This window comes from Chiloscyllium plagiosum, chromosome 37, assembly GCF_004010195.1.
Source record: "Chiloscyllium plagiosum isolate BGI_BamShark_2017 chromosome 37, ASM401019v2, whole genome shotgun sequence".
Classification (NCBI taxonomy): domain Eukaryota; kingdom Metazoa; phylum Chordata; class Chondrichthyes; order Orectolobiformes; family Hemiscylliidae; genus Chiloscyllium; species Chiloscyllium plagiosum.
This window is the reverse complement of record NC_057746.1, coordinates 27,371,507-27,397,494: the sequence shown is the minus strand read 5'-3', so window position 1 is coordinate 27,397,494 and position 25,988 is coordinate 27,371,507. Positions and strand designations below refer to the sequence as shown.

At 45.6% G+C, this 25,988-nt stretch overlaps 1 protein-coding gene across 1 annotated transcript in view; it reads left to right on the top strand.

Annotated features, from left to right (window-relative positions):
* The window catches only part of skiv2l (SKI2 homolog, superkiller viralicidic activity 2-like), a 55,115-nt gene that overhangs the window by 12,868 nt on the left and 16,259 nt on the right, over positions 1-25,988 (top strand). The window contains exons 6-20 of the mRNA XM_043678180.1: positions 1,668-1,742; positions 3,391-3,444; positions 4,826-4,992; positions 5,366-5,509; positions 5,905-6,050; positions 7,537-7,683; positions 9,163-9,247; positions 10,651-10,757; positions 14,577-14,723; positions 16,320-16,416; positions 16,741-16,953; positions 18,972-19,082; positions 21,056-21,167; positions 24,990-25,108; positions 25,740-25,877. Of these exons, the coding sequence (XP_043534115.1) occupies positions 1,668-1,742; positions 3,391-3,444; positions 4,826-4,992; positions 5,366-5,509; positions 5,905-6,050; positions 7,537-7,683; positions 9,163-9,247; positions 10,651-10,757; positions 14,577-14,723; positions 16,320-16,416; positions 16,741-16,953; positions 18,972-19,082; positions 21,056-21,167; positions 24,990-25,108; positions 25,740-25,877 (1,862 nt within the window). The remainder of the gene's footprint in view (positions 1-1,667; positions 1,743-3,390; positions 3,445-4,825; positions 4,993-5,365; positions 5,510-5,904; positions 6,051-7,536; positions 7,684-9,162; positions 9,248-10,650; positions 10,758-14,576; positions 14,724-16,319; positions 16,417-16,740; positions 16,954-18,971; positions 19,083-21,055; positions 21,168-24,989; positions 25,109-25,739; positions 25,878-25,988) is intronic.

Genomic DNA, 25,988 nt, shown 5'->3' with positions numbered 1-25,988 from the left:
CTACCAGTCCATGCCAAACATAATCCCAAACTAAACTAGTTCCACTGCCTGCTCCTGGCCCATTTCTCTCCAAACCTTTCCTGTTCATGTATTTGCCCAAACATTGTAAACATTGTAATTGTACCCACATTCACCTCTTCTTCAGGGAATTCATTCCATGCAAGAGCAACCCTCTGTGTAAAAGATTGCCCCTCATGCCTTTTTTGGTTGTCTCTCTTGTCACCATAAAAATGTGCCCCCTAATCTTGAATTCCCCATTCCAGGGAAAGGACAACTACCATTAACCCTATCTATCCTCCTCAAGGTCGTCTCTCCATCTCCATCTCCTGAGCGCCAGTGAAAAATGTCCCAGTTTATCCAGCCTATATGACTCAAACCTTCTATACCCAGCAACATCCTGGTAAATCTAAACTTTGGTGTATAGCTCATGCTGGTACTCCTATGCCTGATCAAGGGAGAGATTATCCAAGAGATACCTAGGGACCCAAAGAGGACTTGTCCACTTGATGCCAGTGACAGATTGCTAAACCAAGAACAAATTTTGAAAGGGAGCTGGGAACTTTCCACCTAAAAGTCCAGAACAGAAGGCCATCAATCTCAGACAGTCATCGAGAAATCTAATAGGGCATTGAGCAGAAAACTCTATCCAGAAGGCTATGAAAATGGAGCTGGCTAGCAGATAATATGGTTGAGGTGAACAATGTGAATAAGGGGAACTGTAGTGGGTTGGATCTCAAACAGTGATGAGATAGAGAGCTTCATGGCATTGTGCAACAATCTCTCCCTCAAAGTCAGCAAAACAAAGGAGCTGGTCATCAATTTCAGGAATCAGAGTGGAGGACATGTCCCTGTCTGTAGCAGTGGTGCTGAGGTGGAGATGGTCGAGAACTTCAAGTTCCCATGAGGAAATATCACCCATAATCTGTCCAGGGTCGTCTATATCGAAAAAACACGCCACTTCCTCCAGAAGGTGAAGGAAACTCAGCAGGTCCACAGTGACTCTTAGCAATTTTTATAGATGCACCACAGAAAGCATTCTATCTAGATGCATCACAGCTGTTATGGCAGCTGTAAGAAACTACAGAGAGTTGAGAACGCAGCCCAGTCCGTCAGGCAAACCAGCCTGCCGTCCATTGACTCTGTCTATACTTCCCACTGCCTCGGGAAAGCAACAGACGTAATGAAAGACCTCTCCCACCCTAGTTATGCTCTCTTCCACCATCTTCCATTGGGCTGAGGATTAAAAAAGTTTGACAACATGTGCCAAAAGATTCAAAAGCAGCTTCATCCTGCTGTTATCAGATTATGAATGGATGTCTCATATTAGTTGATCTTTCTTTTCTTCTTCTCTGTCGCTGGAACACTATATTCTGCATTCTGTTCTATTACATAAGGTATGATTTGTCTGGATAGCACGCAAAACAATACCTTTTACTGTCACATGTACTGAGATAGTAATAAATCAAATGAAAATTCTTAAGACCATGAAGGAGAAACTAATATGATATTCTGGAAGATGGGAGGATTGTGCTGCGGATTAAAGTACTAACATTGATCTGTTAAGAGAAATGATCTGTTTCAGTGCTGTAAATCCTATGTTGCAGAATTAGCTCATGCTTCTTTTTCTGTCTTTCTGCGTCTTCACAATTGATCCGCTGTCTTTGTAGGGGGCTTGGATGAGCCGAGTTTGGATACAATTAAGTCAAAGGGAGAACTTGAGGAAAACATTGACTTTGAGAAGGGTAAGTGCTTCTGAGATAAAGTTCGAATAGTGCTCCCTCGCTTGCAGTCTTTGAAAATGTTGTGGAGTGATGTATTGCAGGCTGCATCAGCAGTTTTTATCTATCAATCACTGCCCTTGAGAAGGTGATGGTGAGCTACCTTCTTGAACCAGCCTTTGGAGTACAGGGTCACCTACAATGCTGTTAGGGATGGAATTCCAGGATTTTGACCCAGTGACTGTGAACGAATGGAATGGCGATTATAGTTCCGAGACAGGATAGTTTGGAAGAAAACATGTAGACGGTGGTGGACCTTTGCACCTGCTACCCTTGTGCTTTTGAAGTGGGGAAATCACAGGTTTGGAAGGGGCTTTCAGAGGAATCTTGGTGAATTGCTGAAACGCATCTTTTGCCCACTGCTGCCACTCTCCATCAAAGATGAAGCGAGTGCGTGGTAGATAGAGCGCCAGTCAATTGGGCCACTTTCTGCCAGGCTCTGCAGAGCTTCTCCTGTATTGTTGGAGTTACTCATGTCCAGGAAAGTGGAGAGTACTCTTATTGTACTCCTGACATTTGCCTTGTCGATAATGTGCAGACATTGGAGAGACTGGAGGTAAGTTTCTTGCCACAGAATTCCCAGTCTCTGACCAATGTTTGTAGTTGCAGTATTTATATGACTAGTCCAGGTCAGATTTTGTTTTGTCAGTTATAAGCGTATTGATTGTGGGTATTCAACAATGGTATTGCAGTTGAATGTCAAGGACATGATTGGATTCTTTGTGTTTGGAGGCAGTCATTGGCATTGGTGTGGCACAAATATTACTTGCCACTTATCAGTCCAAGGCTGGATGTTGTCCAGGTTTTGTTGCATATAGACTGCTTCATATCTGAGGAGTCGGGTATGGTGCTGAATATTGTACAATCCTCACATCTGACCTTATGACGGAGGGAAGGTAATTGATGAAAATGTTTGGGTCTGGACCCTACCCTGGGAAATCCCTAGAATCAAGGAATCCCTCCAGTGTGGAAGCAGGCCATTCAGCCCATCGAGTCCACAGAGCACCTCTGAAGAGCATCCCTCCCACACCCACTCCTCCCCCCTATCCGTGTAATCCTGGGTTTCCTTTGGCTAACCCACCTAGCCTGCACATTCCTGGGCACAATGGCCAATCCACCTAACCTGCACAGCTGTAGACTGCGGGAGGATACAGGAGCACCTAGAGGGATTCCACGTAGACATGGGGAGAATGTGCAAGGACAGTTGCCTAGGGGTGGAATTGAACCTGACTCCCTAGTGCTGTAAGGTGGCAGGATTAACCACTGAGCCACGCAATCCTGCTGAGATGTTCTGGTATGAGGGCCATTGACCTCCAACAACCTCAACCATTTTCCCTTTGTATTGCATATGACCAGCGTGGAACTTTCTCCCGATTTTCCCTTCACTCCAGTTCTGCTTGGACTCCTTGACTCTGCACTTGGTCAAATGTTTCCTTAATGTCAAGGGGCCTCACTTCTGGAGTTCAGCTGTTTTGTCCATGTTTGAATTAAGGCTCACCTCTTGTGAGAAAGATGAGGATTCAATGTCCACGTTTCCACTTGCAGTACGGCCTGTCCCTGGCTTCAGCACCCTGTGCAGATGTAAATGCATTCTGCGTATTTGCTTTTACAGATTTACTGACTGTGCCTCCGGGATGGAAAAGAGGAATGGATTTCAAAAAAAAAGGTAACTGCTTTGAATTAAGGGTTGCTCTTAATCTGCAGTTGTTTTGGGGGTAAAATAAGGGTGACATTCCCTTTATGCCGTGCACACACTGATTTGAACTGTTTGCTGATTGCATCAAACAGCATGTTCCCTTGGCTGCAGGGCGCAGGCAGAGTACAAATTGTACTCGAACTGCCTGTGCTTGCAAATCCAAAGTAAAATGTGCGCTCACAGCCACCCAATAATCAATAAATCTTCATTTGGTATCACACACAACTTAATGAAAGGCTGAGTAAATTGGGTCGATACTATGTTCTCTGGAGTTCAGGAGAATGAAAGGTGATCATATTGAGACAGACTGGATGGAGAAAGGGTTTGACAGGGTCAACACTGAGAGGTAACTTCTGCTGTCTTGGGATCTAGAAGAAGTGGAGGACAGCCTGAGTGAGGGGCTGATCATTTAAGTTTGAGATATAAAAGCGAATTTCTTCACTCGGTGTATTAAGAATCTTTGTACTTCTCTACCCCAGAGGATTGTTAATGCTCCATTGCTGAGTACGTTTACGGCTGAAATAGTCAGATTTTGGATTTATCGGGAGCCAAGAGATTGGGGAGTGAGTAGGAAAGTGGAGTTCTGACAAGATATTAGCCGTGTGCATATTACATCATGGCACAGACTTAATGGGCTGAATAGTCTACTCCTGCTAGTCCTTATGTGCTTCAGTCCTACAATACAGCTGAAACCAAGAAACTTCTTGGTCAGGTGAGAACGCAGTCCAGTATTTATTGCCCATCCATAATAGCCATTGCGAAAGTGGTGGTGAGCCACATTCTTGAACTGTTGCAGCACTTAAGGTGTAGGGACACTCACAGCGCTGTTAGGGAGGGAGCTTTTAGGATTTTGCTCAGTGTTGTTTCAAGCCAGGATGGTGACTGAAGGGAAACTTTCAGATTAATCCACTGCCCTTCTCCCAGGTGGAAATCCCTGATTTAGAGAGTGCTCTTGAGGAACTTTGCTAAGTTGTCGCAGTGCATCTTGTAGATGGTGCACACTGCTTCCAACGTGTGTACGTTGGTGGTGGAAGGAAGGAATTTTGAAGTTGATGGATGAATGTGGTGCCAGAGAAGTAGTCTGCATACTGTCAAGCCTTTTGAATGTTGGAGCTGTACCCGCCTGGTGAGGGGGAAGTATTCCATTGCCTTGTTGATGCTTGGCAGGAATTTGGGAGTCAGGGGCTGAGTTATTTGCAGCAAAATTCCATGCCTTTAACAAGCTCCTGGAGACAGCATTTATGTGGCTGCTCCAATTCAGTTTCTACATGTCGACTAAAGACTTTAATTCTTCCTGCCCTTTCCCTCTCATGGTGTCTCTTTCTTTTTCTTTTCTCTCCTCTATCCATAGAGCACAAAGTGACCCCTGGCTTACTGAATCTCTCGAACCTTATTGGAGCGATGGATGACTTCAATCTGGGGGGATCCAGCGATGAAGAGGACGAGAAAAAGGCAAAGGCGACTGAGACCAAGCGGCCTTTCCACAGAACCAACAGCTTGGAAGATTTGGTTTTACAGGTTAAATTTTTTTTTAAAATAGGAACAAGTTTGACTAAGACTTCAGCACTAGATCCCTTTTAAAAACAAGCAGCCAGTTATAACCAGGCTGAGTGAGACCACTCCCTCAGCATTTCCAAATGACTCCGCAGTGGAAATGATTCCTCTTTGAGAGAGTAATAATTTCATCCCATTCTCCTTGTCTTTCCCCATCTCCAAGTTACTTGTTTCCTTTTGTGTATTTCTTCCATTTCCTTTCGATAGCGATGATCGATTAAATCTGCGATGCAGCACTTTCAAGCAGTTTGTTTCAGATCCCAACCCACAGTTTCGGTTGAGAGGGATGTCAGTTTCCACGAACACAGGCTGAACTTGGGTCTCCTCTTCTGTTCAGGAGCTGAAGGTCACTCCTCAGCCTGACCAAAGTGAGCAGAAAGAGGAAAGGTCCGTACCCGAGAAGGAGCAGTGGGCTGTCCCAGTTGATATCAGCACCCCTGTGGACGATTTCTACAAACGCATCCCAGATCCAGCTTTCAAGGTAAGAGCTGAGCTTTCAGTGGCTCTTTGTTCACCTCTCAGTATTGGAATGGGACTGGTTGCTGGGGTTGTGGGGTGAAGCAGTGGAGGAGCGTACCTGTTTCGCCCATTTCAATAAAGGCTACTGCACACATCTCTCTCACTCGCACTGTGGGGACATTACACTGTCGGAGGGTCAGTGCTGGGGGAGCGCTGTGCTGTCAGAGGGTTGGCGCTGGGGAAAGCGCCATGCTTCAAGTATAGTTTGTGAAAATTCTGTATAAGTCGAAGTCTTTTATTTTATCAACCAATCTCGATGACTGAATGAAGGTCCAAGACCCTGTTCTCCTGGTAATCATGTTAATTTGTTCTCACACCACCCCCTTCTCCCCACCCCAAAACCCCTCTCCCTTTCAGTGGCCCTTCGAGCCAGATGTCTTTCAGAAGCAGGCAATCCTTCGCCTCGAGACTCACGATTCCGTGTTTGTGGCGGCCCACACGTCAGCGGGAAAGACTGTAGTCGCTGAGTACGCGATCGCACTTTCACAGAAACACATGACCAGGTGAGAGCCTGACAGAAGTAAAAGCCCATGAGCATGGTCTTCATTTCCCTCAGTTCTTTAGACACCGAGGATTGACAACCACTCAGTCCCTGGCAGCAACCAGTTCCTCATCTGAATCTGTTGGTGGCACAGTGGCTCAGTGGTTAGCACTGCTGCCCCACAGCACCAGGGTCCCAGGTTCGATTCCAGCCTCGGGCAACTGTCTGTGTGGAGTTTGCACATTCTCCCCGTGTCTGCGTGGGTTTCCTCCGGGTACTTCGGTTTCCTCCAAAGATGTGCAGGTGAATTGGCCAGGCTAAATTGCCTGTAGTGTGAGGTGTATTAGTCAAAGGGAATGGGTCTGGGTGGGTTACTCTTCGGAGGGTTGGTGTGGACTTGTTGGAGTGGAGGGCCTATTTCCACGCTGTAGGGAATCTGATCTAATCGAACCTTGAGCAATTTGATTGTCCTAGTATCAGTACTGAGGGAACATCACACTGTCTGAGGGTCAGTGCATCTGTGCTGTGGTGGTGAGGAGAGGGCAGTGGGCTGTTGTTGCTGCTGCCGTATTGTGGGGTGAGTCAGTCTTTAGGGTGTGCACCTCTTTCAAACGAGACCTTTAAAAACTTGTCCGCACCCTCAGGTGACTAAAACATTTCACGTCCGATATTTTTGAAAAAGAGCTGGAGAGCTCAGTGTCCTGGGCAATCATCTATCCCTTGGTCTGAACAAGGAGATAGAATATCTGCTCATCTGTCTCATTAGTGTTGATTTGGGAAGTTGCTATGTTCAAAAACGTTATTTCCTTGAGTTCTAACATGGGCTGCACTTGGGAAAAGTATTTAGTCAATTCTGAAGTGGTTTTGGCCATCTTTGAACTGTTGAAAGGTAGAGGAGACAAGAAATGAGAGACGTTTCTTACAATTTTGGAGAGAATGGGAACACCTTCCTCAATTTGCGATCATGGTCGGCCATTTCATTTGAGATATTGGCAAATCTGATCCTCCAGGATCAAAATCAAGCTGTATGGATATTCGATCCCTTTCAAAGCAATGGCCTACCACCAGATTGACTCTTTTAACATGGCTGTGTGAATTTTGTACATACATTGTTGGTTGACCCAGTTTGCGTCAGAATTGCAAACTGAACAAAATTCCACCGAAGTTTCGGGTTGTAAATTGGCGCTGGTCTTAAGTCGAGAGCCTGGCTTCTTTGTCCTGCTTCACCATCTTGGGATAGCACTGAAATTGAGAAATTCCTTCATTCAAGAGACTATACTCGCCCCAGAGTGTAGGTGCTCAGTCATAGAGTCGCTTGGATTTGATCAATGTTTGGCAACAAGGAGATGTGGGCAGGAAAGTGGAGTCATGCCTAAATACCAGCCAAGTCACCTTGAATGGTGGGGTGGTCTGATGGGCTGAATGGTCTACTTCTCTGGTTATGGTGTTCTTCAATTTTATCATTGCTTCTAGTCACCGACGAAGTTTTCTCTCCCCCACCCCAACAGGACAATCTACACATCGCCGATTAAGGCCCTGTCCAACCAGAAATTCCGGGATTTCAAGAACACCTTTAAAGATGTTGGCCTTCTGACTGGAGATGTCCAGTTACATCCAGAAGCTTCGTGCCTCATCATGACGACCGAAATTCTCAGGTCTGTAACGCTGCCTCTCCCCTTGTTCTCCCAGAGTCCGCTCGTTCGTCGTTTCTTTCCTTCCTTTCAACTTTTTCTTTATCAAACCGGTCTCCTCATCTAGTTCCCGACTCTGCACTGGAGCCTGAATAGTTTCTGCCTGAGACCTGCTTTCTTTCAGCATTTTGTGGGATCACTTGCAGGGCCAGCATTTAGTGGTGAAATTGTGAAATTTTAGTGGTGCTGCAGTCCATCTGCTGTAGGTTTGGGATCTAGTGGATAGGTAAATGCCAGTCAAATTGCAACCTTGTTTGTTATTTTGTAGCGGTACAATACCATGCTGAGGCTCATAAAGCCCACTTCAAAGGACAGTTAAAGAGTTAACCACATCACAGTGCATGTTGATTCACACGTTGGCCAGGTCTGGTGAGGAAGGTAGATATTCTCCCTGAAGGAACAGAAGTGAACCAGATGTATTTTTGTTGCAATCCAGTTGTTGCACAATCATTTCTACGAATAATCGAGGTTCCTCTGTACTTCAGAAGGACATGGGCAGGGTGTATTTCTTTTGGTTAAGTGACTGCTGGATAACACAGTTTAGCCAAGCATCAGGACCTTGCGATCTTGCTCAGATAATCCGAAATTCGGATAATCGAGGTTCCTCTGTAGACTTTTAGTCCACGTTTATTTAATTAACAAATTCGATTCCCTGGGTGTCCTAGGGAGAATTTGAACTCTCATCTTCAGAACATTGGTCAGGATGTCTGGATTACTTGTCCAGGAAGATTTATGCCATCTAATGTTCCTTTCGTTGGTTAATGACTGGGTTTTAAAGTCAGACCTGTACAAAATTCGCAGTTATGTTGTCGCTGCATGTTACCCATAGGATATCTTAAACTTAAGAGAAACCTGTGACTGGGAAAGCTGGGATTCTAGTGGAAGAAATTTGTCTTTGGGTCTATGCTGAATACCTAGATCACTTAACCAAGTTTAATAGATGTCAGTGGTAAGGCGGTACAGTCAATGTCAATGACCAAGATCAGGAAGTGGGTGGATGGACTGTTGTACATAGTAGGGAGTAACAGTGATGTAGCAGTCAAGTCACTAACTCCTAAACCCAGGCTAACAGTGTGGAGTTTGACACTGGTTTAAATCCCGTCATAACTGCTCATGCAGTTTAATATTTGCTTATAATGTACAATAAAAAGCTAGTCTCAGTAAATAATTTTCATCTGTTGTTGTCGTCGTCGTCGTCGTCGCCGTCGTTGTCGACGATCTGGGGTTTTAGAACCATAATGTCCTTTCGAACATTTGCCACCCTAGTCCATACATGACTGTCCATATTCAGCAATTAATTATCCTCTTTAAGAGCTTAGCAACCCATTCAGTTCAAGGGCAATGCAGGATGAGGAGCAGGTGCATGTGACACCCACATCATATGAAAGGATAAGGCCAAGATACTGTGCAGACTGGGACTCTGTGACATTGTGTCTCCCACAGGTCCATGTTGTACAATGGCTCGGACGTTATTCGTGATCTTGAATGGGTGATATTTGATGAAGTTCATTATGTCAACGATGCTGAGGTGAGACAAATCCATGGTTTGAAACTTGCACTTCCTCAGATCTCTCGGGCAAACTGGAAATCACTCCAACAGTGCAGAAGGAGGCCAGTTAACCCATCGTGAATATGCTGACATTTCATTAGATTACAAACGTAACACCTTTTTATTCAAAGAAAGGAGTCAGAAAACAGGAAATCACAAGCCTGTTGGCTTAATGTCTGCCTTAAAAAAAAAAGTTAGAAGCTATTAGTAAAGTATTACACTTCGATAAAGGCATGTAATCAGGCAAAGTCAGCATGGTTTTGCAAAAGAGAAATCATGTTTGAGCAATCCATTGGAGTTCTTTGAGTAAATAACAAATAAGAAGGCATTTGATAAATCGCTGCATCAAAGGTTATTGTGGAAAATAAAAACTCATAGTGTAGGAGGTAACATACTGTCAGGGATAAAAGATTGGTCGGCTAATAGGAAGCAAAACATAGACGCAAGTGGGTCTTTTTCACGTTGACAAGAGCTAACGAGGTGTGCCACAGGAATTGGTGCTGGGATCTCAACTTTTCACAGTTTATATATGGCTTGGATGAAGAGATGGAAAATGCTGTTGCCACTCTTCCTTACAACACAGTAAGGGAGTAAAGTCAGTGCTGACGAGGACAACGGGATATCAATAGGTTAAGTGAATGGGCAAAGTTGTGGTAAATGAAGGATGATGTGTTTTGCGGTTGCAGAGGGAGCTGGTTGTCCTAGTTCACGAATGGCAAAAGGTTGGCGTGCAGATATAGCATGTAATTGGGAAAATTCAGGAACGTTCTTTGGAAAGAACTGTCATAGTTTACCAGATGGATACTTGATTATAAAAGTTAGGTTATGCGTCATTTATGCTTCAGTTACATAAGGCACTAGTGAGACTGCATCTGGAAAACCATGTACAGTATTGCTTATCTTCTTTAATAAAGGATATAAACATGAGGATGCAATTCCTGGGAAGGTTTGCCAATCTAATACTTGTAAAAGTGAATTGCCTTCTGAGGAAAGGTTGGAACAGACCAGATGTGAATCGGCTGGAATTTGGAATAGTAACAGCAACTTAAGATCTTAAGGGATCTTGACAAGATGAATGTGGAATTAATATTTCCTCAGAGATCTAGATTTGGGGTTACTGTTTTAACATTTTGGGGTCACCTTGTGGAGCATGTAGTTCCCCTTTGGCTCGGACAATGCCACGGAGAAAAGAATCAAATCTTTTTTTTCCTTATAGGATAAATTGTTGAGCTTGGTTAAAATTTGACATCCTTGCACTTGTCCTGATCAGGGCAGGAAAAGTAGTTAAAGCAATATTTGCTTGATGATTTGGCCGTGGCGCACTTTTGAGGTTATGTGAGGTGCTATGTAAATGCAGTTCCCCCCTTCTTCTCTCCTTGTAGAGGGGTGTCGTATGGGAGGAAGTGCTGATCATGCTCCCGGACCACGTGAACCTCATTCTTCTGAGTGCCACAGTTCCCAATACCCTGGAGTTTGCCGACTGGATCGGGTGAGCTGTTTCCTTCCAAGCCTCAGAATAAAGGGGAATGCCACCCACTTCTCTCCCTGCTCTACGGCCCCCTTTAAGGGCCCTTCAGCAGGAGGAGGGACATTGGTGAGGAACTGGCTTGAATTTCACCTTATACTGTGCTGATGACTTAAAAGTAAATTGAGCCCAGCGATGTTCTCTCTGCAAGAAAGCAGGGTCCCGATTTAGCGAAGGCTGATCAAGTGCTTCCAGTAAAGACTTTGATCTGAAGCACGTTTTCAGAGATTTCCATCAGGGCATTGCTCTGGGAGAAGCACCTTTTGTTAAAATGGTCAATATAAATTTATTTCATTTAATGTTGGGGAAATCAGATTCTCTGTATCAATAAAAACACGGGCCATCAAATTCACCTCTTGCCATCCCAGTAGTCGCAGGTTACACTGATGGTGGAGTTGTTGCCTAATCTTGGTGTTTAACCCCTATACCAATGAGTCATCAGCAGATACAGACTTCAGGCAGGGAAAGCCTTAAGTGGTGAAGAGTCTTGGAATTGACAACTGTTGTGATCACTTCTAATAATCAACCACAGAATTCGAGTCCATGTTTTCAGTTATTAATTTGAGTGTATGCAATAAGCAAGTCCACTCTGGACTAACGGGAATGGAAACTCTGCTGAATACAAGAACTTAATCGATTTACACATCTTCAATCCCTTTCACAAATTCCAACCTTGTCAGTCCATAAAGAGACAGTAAATTTATGTTTTCAGTCCAAGGGATGTACCTTCACTCACCCAGATGGATATTGCTTAATCTTACCCTAGTTTTGTACTGTTTTCTTCAACCCTTACCTGTATGTTTGATCTGTGCCCTCAACTCTCTCCAAACCAGTTAATCCTTTTAAGGTTTCCAAGACTTTTCTGGAAGTGGCCTGCTGCCCATGACCTTTCTGGTGTACAAAGATAATCCAGAGAATTCTCTCTATTTTTCTGTGAACGTAGAAATCCCTACTTAACCATATAGTCTAATGAACTCTTTAGGAACCAGGACTTGGCACTGTACAATCCTGCAAAAAGTATAGATTATAGGCGAGAGAAGTAGGAGGAAGCCATTCACACCCTGGGGCCCGCTGTATTACATAATAATCTTAAGAACTATAGGAGCAGGAGTAGGCCACCTGACCTGTTCAGCCTGCTCCGCCATTCAGTAAGATCATGGCTGATCTTTGTGGACTTGGCTCCATTTATCAAAACCCTTAATTCCTTTACTGTGCAATAATCTAACTACCTTTGCCTTAAATACGTTCAATGGGGTAGCCTCAACTGCCTCACTGGCCATTGAATTCCAGAGATTCACAACCCTTTCGGCGAAGAGGTTCCTCTTCAACTTAGTCTTACATCTACTCCTCCTTATTTTGAGGCTCTGTCACCCCAGTTCTAGTTTCACCCCACCAATGGAAACAACCTCCCTGCTTCTATTTTGTTTATTCCCTCTATAATTTATATATTTCTATAAGATCCCCCTCTCATTTTTCTAAATTCCAATGATTATAATCCCAGTCTACTCGATCTCTCCTCATAAGTCAATCCTCGTAACTCTGGAATCAACCTGATGAACCTCCTCTGCACCCCCTGTAGTGCCAGTGCACCGTTTCTCAAGTAAGGAGACTACAACTCTATGCAGTACTCCAGGTGTGGCCTCAGCAGTAACCTGTACAGCTGCAGCATAACCTCCCTGTTTTTAAACTCTATCCCTTTTAGCAGTGAAGGACAATATTCCATTTGGCTTCTTAATTACCTGCTGCACCTCCAAACCAACCTTTTTTATAATTCAGACACAAGTATTATAAGTAATCTCCTTCCTCAACCCCTATTTCCAGTCTGCTCTCCATATCACTTGATTTGCTTCGTGCCTGAGTATCTCTGGATGTCTGCCTTGAATGGATTCGACGATAAAGCACCCACAGCCCTCTGTAGTAGAAAATCCTTAACTCTCTTACATCTGTGAGTCAAGAAATTTCTCCTCCTCCTCAGTCCAGAATGGTTGACTATTTATTTTGTACATGCGTACCCCATGTTCCCGATTTCCCAGTCAGGGCAAATGTTTTCTCAGTGTCTACCCTGTCAAACTCTTCAAGGATTTCCTCCTTTTCAATGACTTCAATTCTCATCCTTCTAAGCCTCAGGGGTCATTAAGCCTAGTCAACCCAGTCGTCCCTCTTAAAGAAGTATCCTTGTCTCAGTAATCTGTTTGGTGAGCCACTCTCCCTCCTTTCACATATTATCCTTCCTTGGGTAATGGCGCACTTGGTTAACCTGAAGTCTCCACCATCAGCGCACTGTGTTCGCAATGTGTAATATCGACAGGATGCACTGTAGTAACTCGTCAAGACGCCTCAAACAGTATCTACCAAACCTCTGACCTCTACCACTGAGAAGGACACAGGCCGCAGGGAAGCGCTTGTTCACAATAGGTTTAAGAGCATAGGGAATCAGAGCTGGAGTGGACCATTCAGCACTTTGGAGTCTGCTCCCTCATTCAGTAATATCATGTCTTACAGTTTTTACCTCAGCTCAACGTTGTCCCCATGTGCTGCTGATCTGTTGTTATCCAAAAATCTAGCTATCTCATTATGCATGCGGAATGAGTGGACATCCACAATTTCAAAGGCTCCCAACCCTTTAAGAGAAGAAATGTTCCCCTCTGCGTCTGCCCTAATTTGCCAACCCACTATTCTGAGACTGTACTCCATGTTCTTGATTCTCAAACAACAGGGAATAAGCTATTGATGTGTACGCTGTCAGCATTCTGGGAATTTTGTGTGTTTCAGTGAGGGCCCCTTCATTTTTCTGAACCTTGTGAAATATAGACATTTCTCTACTTGAAGGGCAGTCCACTAATCTGAGAAACTAGTCTAGTGAACCTACAAGGCACTCCCTGTACCTTTTCTTTATCCTTCCTTGGTTAAGGAGAACAGTCCTGTGCTCTCATTAAGATCCGATTACAATCTACAGTCATAGAATCCTTACAAGGTGGAAGAAGGTCATTCAGACCATTGAGTTCACATTGACCCTCCAAAGAGCATCCTACCCAGACCCAACACCCCCATCCTGTCCCTGTAAGCCTGCATTTCCCATGGCTAACCCACTTAGCCTGCACATCCCTGGACTCTGTGGGCAATTTAGCATGGCCAATCCACCTAGCCTGCGTGTCTTTGGACAGTGGGAGGAAAGCAGAGCATTCGGAGGAAACCCACAGCGGATGTGGGGAGAATGTGCAAACTCCACGCACACAGTAGCCCGACTGGAATCAAACCTGGGTCCCTGGCGCCGTGAGGAAGCAGTGCTGACCACTGAGCCACTGTGCTGTCCACAGTTAGACACCTTCACTCTTAAATGCCAGTCTTCCTGCTCCAGAGAGCTTGGGACTATGGTCTGGCACAGAGTAAACAGTGTCCTCAAATGCTGTAAGATTTAATAGCATTGGCCAAACTTGGACTTGGAAATAGGTCAGGAAGATGCCGTAGTGTGTACATCAACTAGGGAGGGTGTTGATAACCAGCCGAAACAGTGCTATTGATACACTATACATTCTTTGCCTATCTCAGACTGTCCTCCAGGTTCTGTCAAAGTTAACCAGAGCAGTGTCTTCAGCCTTGAGACTCTGTGCTGTTGGTTGTGCAGCGGCTGAGAAGGTGTGTTGAGATTTCCCGTCTCCCGCCCTTCCCCTCATACTGGTGCAGAACATCTACCCCTTTCTCGGTGTTTGCAATCACCCATTCCCCGTCTCTTTGCTGAATGGGCAGCTCCTGACCCGGGTCCTTGTTCCCACCTGCCTGCAGGAGGATAAAGCAGAAGAAGATTTACGTGATCAGCACCATGAAGAGGCCGGTGCCTCTGGAGCACCACCTGTACACTGGTAACAGCCAGAAGACACAGAACGAACTCTTCCTGCTGCTCGACGCTCAGGGGAACTTCCTCACCAAGGCGTGAGTCTGGGGTAAAGTGGGTGTACTCGTGTGTCTAAACCGCTGCATCAGTGGGTCAGTACGGAGGGAGAGTTGCGCTGTCGGAGGGTCAGTGCTGAAGAAATACTGCAACTGATAGGCAAGGGTACTCGCTACTGAGGGAGTATCACGCTGTTGAAGTTGCCCTCTCTTGCTAAAGCAAGGCACTGTCTCTCCCATCAGGTGGACGTAAACGTCGTTGTGGCCACTATTCAACAAAGAAGCAGGGGTGGGCTGGAATGGGGAGATCGCTCTGATATCTCGGTCTGTATTTAGATTTCAGTCGACGTTAGTAACATAGATAACCTGGTGATTAAGACACGGCTGTTTGCTTTGTATAATGAGCATATAATGAATGCAGCATTTCCCATGTTTACAACAGTTGCTCCATCCCAGTGAAAAATGACACCTAATTAGCTGTAATACCGTTAGGGATAGCCTGAGGGTGTGGTGGGCACTACATGGATGTTTATGTTAACTCTTTGCATCTGGGCATTGCCTGTTACACCTCATCTCTGTTTTTAAGTGTCTAGCACCAGTCCTTTCCTTAATTTTGAAAGTTCATTTATGGGTTGTGGACATCACTGTCTGGCCTATTGTTAGTTGTCCTTGGGAAGGTGATGGCGAGCTGCCTTCTTGAACCGCTGAAGTCCATTTGGTGTAGGGAGGCCCACCGACCTTCCCTGGAATTTCTTTTCTCCCTGTTCCAGAGAACCCTGATGCACTGGATTTCGAAAGAGGGAGCCAGTCCTTTTGCGGGTGTGGACCCGCTGCCAAGGGGGAAGCGTTGACACCCACACAGTGCTGTGAGGGTTGGGGTGGTGGGATTCCTAGATTTTAACCCACAGACAATGAAGGAACAACCACTTAGTTCCGTGTGTGTGTGTGTGTGTGTGTGTATCTTGCAGGGGAACTTCAAGACTTGCTGGGCTGGAGGGCCTGTTTCCACACTGTAGAGATTCTGTGAAAGTTTCTATGAAAGACAGTGGTATCCCTCATATAGCTGATACCCTTGTCCTTTCACATGGTAGTGTTTGTGGGTGTGTCTAAGGAGCCTTGCTTTTATCATAGAATCCCTACAGTGTGGAAACAGGCCCTTCTGCCCAACAAGTCCACACCAAAGAGTAGACCCATTCCCCTCCCCTATTATCCTACATTTACCCTTGACTAATGCACCAAACCTACCACTATGGGCAATTTAACACAGCCAATTCATCCTAACCTGCACATCCTTTGGGAGGAAACCGGAGCACCCAGAGGAAACCCACGATTATGCTGGGAGAATGTGCAAACTCCACACAGACAGGTCGCCTGAGGCCGGAATCGAACCCAGGTCCCTGGCGCCGTGAGGCAGCAATGCTAACCATTGCGCCACCATGCCATCCCATTTATTACACAAATGACATTTCTGTGTACATACGAAAATGTGAGCACAGCCATCAATTCCAAAGTCATGGCATTTTTACCTTCCATAATCCCACTTTGCGAGCGAGTTCCATCCCCTGTTATTCAGCCGGTCTGTTCCCCAGTGCAGTCGCAGTTTTACCCTTGTTTCCGATTTGCTTGCTAATGTTGCAGGTACTACGCAGCAGTTGAAGCCAAGAAGGAACGTAGCAGCAAGCACTCGCAGTCTTTCGGAGCCAAGCAACCGGTGTATCACGGAGGCTCCAGCCAGGTAAGGCTGTTGTATCTCGGTGATGAAAGATGACATGCACGTCCATCATTAACACCCCTAACCCCTGTCAACCCCACGTTCTCCTCCCATACCACATCTGGGTGTCTGACAGGTTGCTGAAAGTAGGTATGCATGTCCAATAGGCAGTGAAGGAATCTAGACAGGAGAACTCTGTCATTTTCTGAACGGGAATCTTGCCTCATTTTGCTTTATAAATACTGAGGAGTCTTGTGACCAGCCAGTCCACAGCTGTATCCAATTGGGCATCTTGCCAGTCTGTCAGCCCCGATAACTAACCCTCTTTCTGCATTTCACTGGGCGCAGGATAAGAGCGTGTGGTTGTCCCTGATTGACATGCTGAGGAAGAAGGACAGTCTTCCCATCGTGGCGTTCACCTTCTCGCGGAACCGCTGTGATGAGAATGCCAACATGCTCACCACCGTCGACCTCACCAGCACTGTGGAAAAGAGTGAGATCCACATTTTCTTCCAGAAGTGTATCTCCCGGTTAAAGGGCACCGACAGAGAGCTACCGCAGGTACGTGTTGGTGAGCCTGTGTCCTTAAATCCCGGCTCAACGTGCGGTTGAACAGCACCACTCCTATCAAGAGTGATGAGGAACTAAATGATGGCTCCACCGCTGCCTCTTTACGTGGGTGGGTTTTATGTGGATGGTAACATAAATGTAGAATAAGCCATTGAGCCCCTGAAGCCTGCACCGTGGCTGATAGTCCACCTTGTTACCATATTTTCCACTCTGCCCTCTATCCCTTGATGACAGTAATCAGAGATCTATCGAGCTCTGTCTTGAATGTACTGAATCTCCATCTCGCCTCATAGGGGCAGCACGGTGGCTCAGTGGTTAGCACTGCTGCCTCACAGCGCCAGGAACCTGGGTTCAATTCCAGCCCTGGGCAATTCTGTGTGGAGTTTGCACGTTCTCCCTGTGTCTTGTGTGTTTCCTCCGGGTACTCTAGTTTCCTTGCAGAATCCAAAGATGTGTTGGGTGAATTGGCAATATTTAATTGCTCACAGTGTTCAGGGATGTGTACTCGGTTAGGTGTGTTAGTTAGGAGTAAATGTAGGATAATAGAGTAGGGGAATGGGTCTGGATGGGTTACTCTTCGGAGGGTGGGTGTGGATTTGTTGGGCCAAAGGGCCTGTTTCCACACTGTCGGGATTCTATGAATGACTGAGCAGCCACAGCCTCTGGAGGACAGAATTTTAAAGATTTACCATTCTCGTAATCTTGAATAACCTGCTTCTTAATCTGAGACTCAGTTAGTTCTGCTGGAGTCCATGTCAGTGAATATATTCAAGAAAGAGATTGCTACATTTAGATTTGAAAGGCAGCATGTGATAGCGGAGGAATAAAGGCATGGGGATAAAGGATCAGCCATGATCGAATTGAGTGGCGCCACGGGCTTGAAGGGTCACCTGGCCCACTCCTGCTTGTTTCTCTCTTTCTGATCTGGGTCCAGACTTCTCAATCTCTTCTTGTAGGACTGTCCCAGTCCGGTGAACCTGTACTGCACTCCCTCTATATTCTTCATTAAATTAGGTGGTCAAAATTGAACATCTACAGATGCGGGCTCTCCATGTTTCTGTACAATTGGGTGTGGGTGGCAGATATGACACATCATGTGAGGTACGTGCATAAGTCCAGGTGGGGACAATGCTTTGGAAAGTGAGGAAAGAAGCTTAGCACAGTATTTGCTAAATGTTCGGTTTTTCAGAGACGGTGAAATGGGTTTTGGTGCTTCCTCACTTGCGATTACACACAGTGTGATGGGATTTGACTTTTTTCTTTTTGCCGCAGCTTGCATTGAATTGGGGAGCGTTGCTTTTTGGGGAGGTTTACAGTCAGGGAGGACAGGATTCACTGTTTTCTCATCTGTGTTTTCTGACAGTCAGATAGTGTTCTGGATTTTATTTTTGCCTCTGGTTACAGACAGGAGGGATTTTGTGTATTTTGTTTTTTGCATGGTGTTGCAGCTGTGAAATGTGTTTTGTGGGGAAGGCCAGTATCCCATCATCAAGCCACCCTTTTATTTACACATGTATAGAACATGACACTGATCCAGCCTCCTCAGAGCCAGTTCCTAGGGTGTGCAGAATCCCTGACACTCCTGTTTATATGTCAGTCAGGGCTCCCTGATTTTCACCAGACTAACAACCCCAATTGGGGAGTTAATTCTCTGGCGTCGACCTGGCTGACCTCATTCCAATCACCGTGCTATGAGGATGGAGCTCGGTGTCTGGGATTACTGAATGAAGCCCCGTGCTTTTTATTTTTGCCTTGGGCCACAGACAGCTTCGGTTTTTAATGCCCGGGACGACAGACAGTGAGATGAGCTTTGGCTTTTTTTCTCCCCCCTGGAGTTACAGACAGATGGGATTTGATGTGTTCAGTGGGATTGTGTCCCTAGCAAATGCTTGGCTCAACGCCAACTCCAGGATATGTTGATACTGAAATTAAATGTGCATCACGCGTTGTTTACTCCTTTGCTCGATCTGTTGGAGTTTTAAAGACGCGTTTCTGTTTCCACCGGACAGGTCCTTCAGATGGTGGAGCTTCTGAAGCGGGGAATTGGTGTCCATCACAGTGGGATCCTTCCAATCCTGAAGGAGGTTATCGAGATGCTGTTTACCAGGGGCCTTGTAAAGGTATAACATTGTTCTGTGTGAGCTGTGACTCGCCCACTTCCTGCAGACCTCCTCACCCTTACAACATTCTTTTTGTAAAATTGATTGATTTGGTTTAATCTTGTTGTCACGTGTGCTGAGATACAATGGAAAAATATTGCTTTGCGTGCTATACAGACAGATTGTACCATACAAAGTGTATCCGGGTCACAGGCGTCTGCTGTCTGTGGAAGATAATTCCACAGGCCCTTGACCCTCTGAGAGAAGAGATTCCCCCTTGATTTCCTTATTTTGAAACTGCGTCTCCTAGTTCTAGCCTTCTCAAGAGGAACCCCTTTTCACCATTTACCCTGTCAGGGCTCCCCTCAGAGTGTTTTGCGTTTCAATATGAACGTCTCTCGTTCTTCTGAACTGCAATGCGTTTTGGCAGAAACTGTTCTGCCTTTCTTCATAACTGTTTCATCTCCAGATTCAGCTGAATGAACCTTCTCTGAACTGCTTTCACGGCGAGTTATTCCCTCCCAAAGTAAATTGACCTAAAACCAAACACACCGTTCTCGGTATAAGTTGAAGCAAGACTTGCTGTCTTTTGGGCATGACATTTTATTAAGGACGTGAAGGTTTTGCAGGGATTGAGGTAGAGAAGGTTAAGAGGAGGTTTGATAGAGATTTTCAAAAGATCTAATAGATTAAAGAAAGAGAATTGGTCTGTCATAGCTAAACACATGATAGCCCCCAAGGGCACAGATATTAGATAAATTGACCGAAGACCCAGCGATAAGAATCGAAAGACTTCTTTTACGCAAAGAGTAGATGTGATCTGGAGTGTGCTGCCCGAGAGAATGGTGGAAGCAGACATGGTAGAGGTATTCTGCAAGGAATTGGATCCATAGCTGCAGGAGAATAAATATAGCAGGGATATTGGGAAGAGTGAAGGCTAGGATGCACAGACTCTGATAGCTCCAAGGTTTGTGTGAAGACTTGTAGCTCGGTGGCAGGTTGCAGTTGTTCTGGGAATGCTTGCCGAGCTGGGAAGTTGGTTTACAGATGTTTGGTTGTAATGGCTGGCATATTGGGTCAGGGTTAACATGTTTATTGATGGAGTCTGTGGTTGAGTGCCAAGCCTTGAGAAATTCTCCAGCTGTCCTCTGTTTGGCTTGTCCTATTATTGTTGTGTTATCCCAGTCGAATTTGTGGTCCTTGTGGTCTGTATGTATAGCGACAGCTGGTCGTGGCCTTTGGGGGCAGGACAAGTTTTAGTGGTGTACAAGATTCCATGCAAGGACTGCATAAAACATTATATAGGACAAACAGACAGACAACTAGTGATCCGTAATCATGAATATCAACTAATCATTAAACCCCACAATCAGCTGTCGCTAGTAGCTATACATACAGATGACAAGAACCACAAAGTTGACTGGGACAACACAATGATAATAGGACAAGCCAAACAGAAGACAGACAGAGAATTTCTAGAAGCATGGCACTCACCCACAAACTCCATCAATAAGCACATTAACCTCCACTCAATATAACGGCCACTGCAACGATCAACTGTAACCCACAACTGGATGCAGCGGGAACAAAACCAAATAAATTCCAACTGATACAGTACACCAGTGCTTCACAGGAGGCTCCACAGCACTGAGGATGTCACCTAGGAAGGGAGCGAAACATCTAGTAGCCAAAATCCCAGCTCAGCCAACATATCCTGCATCTGATAGCTCGCTTTGATACTGTGTTGTTATATGACTGTGAAACTTGACTGCATCTCCCTCTGGCTTGTTCCATGGAGTGAATGGTTGAAGGAAACTGGCCTGAGGAGGTATTGATCCAGCAGTCAGCACTGTCTGTGTGTTTACAGGGTCTATATCAGAGGGTAATCTTAGTTTTTGTTTTGCCATACGGTAGAGATTCAGCACCGTCTGTCTGTGTGTTAACGATGTTTATATCACGAGGTAATTTAGTTTTTGTATTTCCACGTGGTGCAGATTCTCTTTGCTACAGAGACCTTTGCGATGGGAGTGAACATGCCAGCCAGAACTGTGGTGTTCGACACAATCCGCAAGCACGATGGGACAAACTTCCGAGACCTGACACCAGGTAACGATGTAACCTCCTCCCCCGTACCCCCTCCCCAACTCCTCTCCACACGTGGCAGGCTCAGCCACGTCACTGAGGGCAGACCACCAAACAGAAAGTGGAGAGGGGTAGTGAGAATACGGAGACACAGTCCAGGCTTGTGGTGGGATGGGGGAATGTCGTTCAGCGGGAGATGACTAGTAGAGATGCGGGGTGAGAGGAGAAATTGAATGAATTTCAGTTATCTGGATCCCCTTGTGGGCATTGTTCAGCATCGCTCAGCACAGAATTCCCCATTTTCAACGGCCTGGTGTTACCATTGGCCAGAAACTGAAGTGGATCAGCAAGGTAAATACTGTGTGACTGTAGGAGCAGATCAGAGGTTGGGAAACAGCGAGCAGCTCCCCACGTGACTCTCCAAAGCCTGACGACAACTGGCGACAAAACAGAAGTCTGATGAATGCACTGTACTTACCTGGGTGAGGCAGGCTCCAACTTCACACTGAGCTTGACAGCATCCAGGACAAAGAACCTTGCTCAACGGACACCTCCAGTCACCGTCTTTAAACATTTCACTTGCTGCACCACTGACGCTTGCTGGCAGCAGCTTGTACCATCTACGAGACCCTTTGAGGGCACCTTGCAAAACATGATCTCTGCCACCTCAAAGGACACTAGGCTGCCATCACATCTGAACCCAGGCACCATCCTGACTTGGAAGTGTATCACCATTCCTTCACTTTGGCTGGATCACAATCCTGAAGCTTCCTTCCTAACAGCACAACGAGGCACTCCTGCACCACATGGATTGCAGCAGTTCCAGGAGGTGGCTCACTAGCACCACCTTGTGGCAACTAAGGATAGGTCATTAAACCGATTAGACTCCCGACAGTGTGGAAAACTAGCCCTTCAGCCCAACAAGTCCACACCAACCCTCAGAGTAACCCGCCCAGTCCCATTTCCCTCTGACTAATGCACCTAACACTATGGGCAATTTAGCACAGTCAATTCACCTGACCTGCACATCTTTGGACTGTGGGAGGAAACCAGAGTACATGGAGGAAATCCATGCAGACACTGGGAGAATATGCAAACTCCACACCGACAGTCGCCCGAGGCTGGAATCGAACCTGGGACCCTGATGCTGTGAGGCAGCAGTGCTAACCACTGAGCCACCATGCCACCCCATAAACACTGACTTTACCAATGATTTTAAAAAGTACTTGCATGTTTTTTTTTCTCCACCATCATTGCCTTGCAATCCTTTTGTGGTGGGTTTACTTACTGCGAGGAATGACAGAACATTACAGCACAGAATGAGACTTTCAGTCCATCTTGCTTGTCCTGGCTGTTTCTAGAGAACAGTTATTTACAGTTTCACCTTTTTATTGTTTGTTACCCTAAGCATACCTCGTAGAATCATGGAATAGTTAGAACACAGAAGACAGCCACTCAGCCTGTCGCATCTGTTCTGGCTCTCTGTGCTGGCTCTATCATGGCATGTCGTACACATCTGTTTTGCGACATTCTCTCCCAGTTGCTGTAGTGTACAATATTTAAAAGGCATCTGGATGGATATATGTCTAGGAAGGGTTTAGAGGGATATGGGCCAAATGCTGGCAAATGGGACTGGAGTAGGTTAGGATATCTGGTCAGCATGGATGAGTTGGACCGAAGGGTCTGTTTCCATGCTGTACATCTCTCTGACTCTCCGCATTCAACTGCACTTCGATCAACTCCCCTTTTTGCTGATGTCCACTTTGTCTTTTGAAAGAGATCCTTGACTTGTCAGCTCTAATCTAGTGGCCAAAATCCTTAATTTTTTCCTATCTGTCACTTTTAAAGAGTTTTTGTTTTGCTCTTGCAACTGTTCACCTCTTCATTTGTCTTACCTTCTCTATATGGACGATTTAGCATATGTGTCTTAACATCTGTGTTTCAAAGGCCTCTATTTTCTTCCATGGATCTTTTATTTATAGTCTGGATTTTCTGGCTGTCAGGTTGCATCTTTCGAGTTTTTTTCTTATTACAATCTTGGGTTTTATTCTTAACATGTAATGGGTTTGAGGCAGGGAAAATAGTTCCAGCCTCACTCGTCATCAAAACTAGGGGTCATCAATATAATGGTGACTGATAAATCTAGTAGTGAATTCGGGAGAGGTGCCTTTACCAGAGACTGGTGAGAATGGGTATCCCACTATCACAGGGTGAGGTTGAAATGACGAGTATAGATCCATCTAAGGTGAGATAGCAAAAGAAAGATGTGTTGCTGAGTGTCATAGAGTCATAGACATGAACAGCACAGAAACAGACCCCTTGGTCTAATTCGTCCAGATATCCTAAATTAATCTAGTCCCATTTGCCAGCATTTGGCTCATTTGCCTCCAAACCCTTCCTACTCATATACCCATCCAGATGCTTTTTAAATGTTGTAATTGCACCAGCCTCCACCACTTCCTCTGGCAGCTCATTCCATGCACGCATCACCTTCTGTGTGAAAACGCTGTCCCTCAGGACCCTTTTAATCTTTCCCCTCTCACCCTAAACCAATGTCCTCTAGTTTTGGACTTCCCTCTTCTAGGAAAAAGACCTTGGCTATTCACCTTATCCATGCCCTTCATAATTTTATAAACTTGTATAAGATCACCCCTCAGCCTCTGACACTCCAGGGAAAACAGCCCCAGCCTGTTCAGCCTCACCCTTTTGCTCAATCCCTCCACCCCTGGCAAAATCCTTGTGAGAAGGAGAGGACTGCGGGGAGGCCTTGATGGAGCATAAGCTCTAGCACAGGTCAGCTAGAGTCACTGCAGTGGTTTTGATGTAATGTCTGAACAGCCTGGCTCTGACTTTTAAGATTATGCCCTTTGCTTTAAGCTCCCTCCACCAGGGAAAATGGTTTCTCTGTATTATCCGTTCTGTCGACTCTGTTGAGGGCTGGCTAGTTCAGTCAGAGGTCATTCTTTTATTGTGCAGCCTGCTGTCCAGATCCCTGAGTTTGGGTTTAATACAGACTCATTGAGGAGAAGGCAAAGTAAGAACTTTCCTTAGGCTTGTGTTTCTTTATAACACTGTTTGTTTATTAGAAGTTAAGACTAAATACTACAGTAAATGGTATTTGGAGATATACCGGGCTGTAATTTTGTCCTTTTGCACTCTGGAAGGAGTATTTCATAAGCTCTGCTGCCTTTTGCCTGTGAGCCTATTCCACATGCTTCCCTGTATGTGTTTCTAACATTCACGTCGCTAGACTTCAAGCTGCTTCCTCATTCTCTGTGTGTTTCTTCTTTCTTTTAAATCTACCCACACTGCGTTATTTATGCCGAGTGAGGAGAACTCTCTGACATCATCGGAAGGTTGCTCTCGATTCCTAAAGTCCTTGCACAGCAGCAGTCTTGCTGGAGAGTAATCCAGAGACCAGCATTAATGTGACATGAGTTTATAACAAACCATGGCAAATATGGAATTTGAACTACTCATGATATTACCATTGTAAACCCATCCAGGTTCACTTGGAGAAGGAAATCCGCCATCCTTCCTTGGTCTGGCCTAATGTGTGACTGCAGATACAGAAACCATGTGGTTGACTTTTCATTGCCTTCTGAAATAGTCTCGCAAACCTCTCCCATTGTATGTTAAGAAGGCAGTTAACGTAGATAATACTCTGCACGTCCAACAATCCAACAATGTCCCACATTTGATTAAAGATGAAATCAAGCAGCACAAAGCTCCTTTTTAATCACACTTTAATCTTCAGTACTGAAGCAAATCCAAACAGAACCTCCAAATCCTGTCCTGACCGCTTACCCCATTTTTAATCCTCTACCCGTGTTGTACTCATTGCAGGTGAATATATTCAGATGGCTGGGAGAGCAGGAAGAAGAGGACTGGACACAACAGGGATGGTTATCATCCTGTGCAAGTCTGGGGTCCACGAGATGGCTGACCTCCACAAGATGATGTTGGTAAGTAATGCAGTTGGAGGGGTGAGAAGGGAGGTGGCAGTGCGATTCAGTCTTGGAGACGAGCTAACTTTGAAGGAGTCTACTCTTGCCCTTGTGACCTCGTGTTGCATGAGAAAAGGAGCAGTTTGTCAGTCATTCAGTTGCTTTGTTTGCAGATTTTGCTGTGCAGAATGGTCACCCTTTGACTAAAACCCTACTTCGATTTCTAGCTTTAGTTCAAAACAACTTGATCTTTCTCCATCTTTCTCCTTTGCTCTCTCTTGCCCTTTGCCGCCACTTTTGCCTTTCACTGTCCCTTTTGCTGTCTCTTTCCTGTTATCCAGATTGCTTTGTGCAGCCCTCAGTGTGAGCGTGTGTGTATTTTGTTGCACTGTGATGGCTTTGTGTAGCCCTCCGTGTGAGCATGTGTGTATTTTGTTGCACTGTGATGGCTTTGTGCAGCCCTCGGTGTGAGCGTGTGTGTATTTTGTTGCACTGTGATGGCTTTGTGCAGTCCTCCGTGTGAGCATGTGTGTATTTTGTTGCACTGTGATGGCTTTGTGCAGCCCTCAGTGTGAGCGTGTGTGTATTTTGTTGCACTGTGATGGCTTTGTGCAGCCCTCAGTGTGAGCGTTTGCGTATTTTGTTGCAGGGGAAGCCAACGCTGTTGCAATCACAGTTCCGTCTAACCTACACCATGATCTTGAACCTGCTGCGGGTGGAGGCGCTCCGGGTGGAGGACATGATGAAGCGGAGTTTCTCCGAGTTCCACACCAGGAAGGATGCCAAGGTACAGCTGCAGATTATCACCGAGTCCTTTTAAGGGCTTTAGATTAGATTCCCTGCAGCGTGGAAACAGGCCCTTCGGCCCAACCAGTCCACACCGACCCTCCGAAGAGTA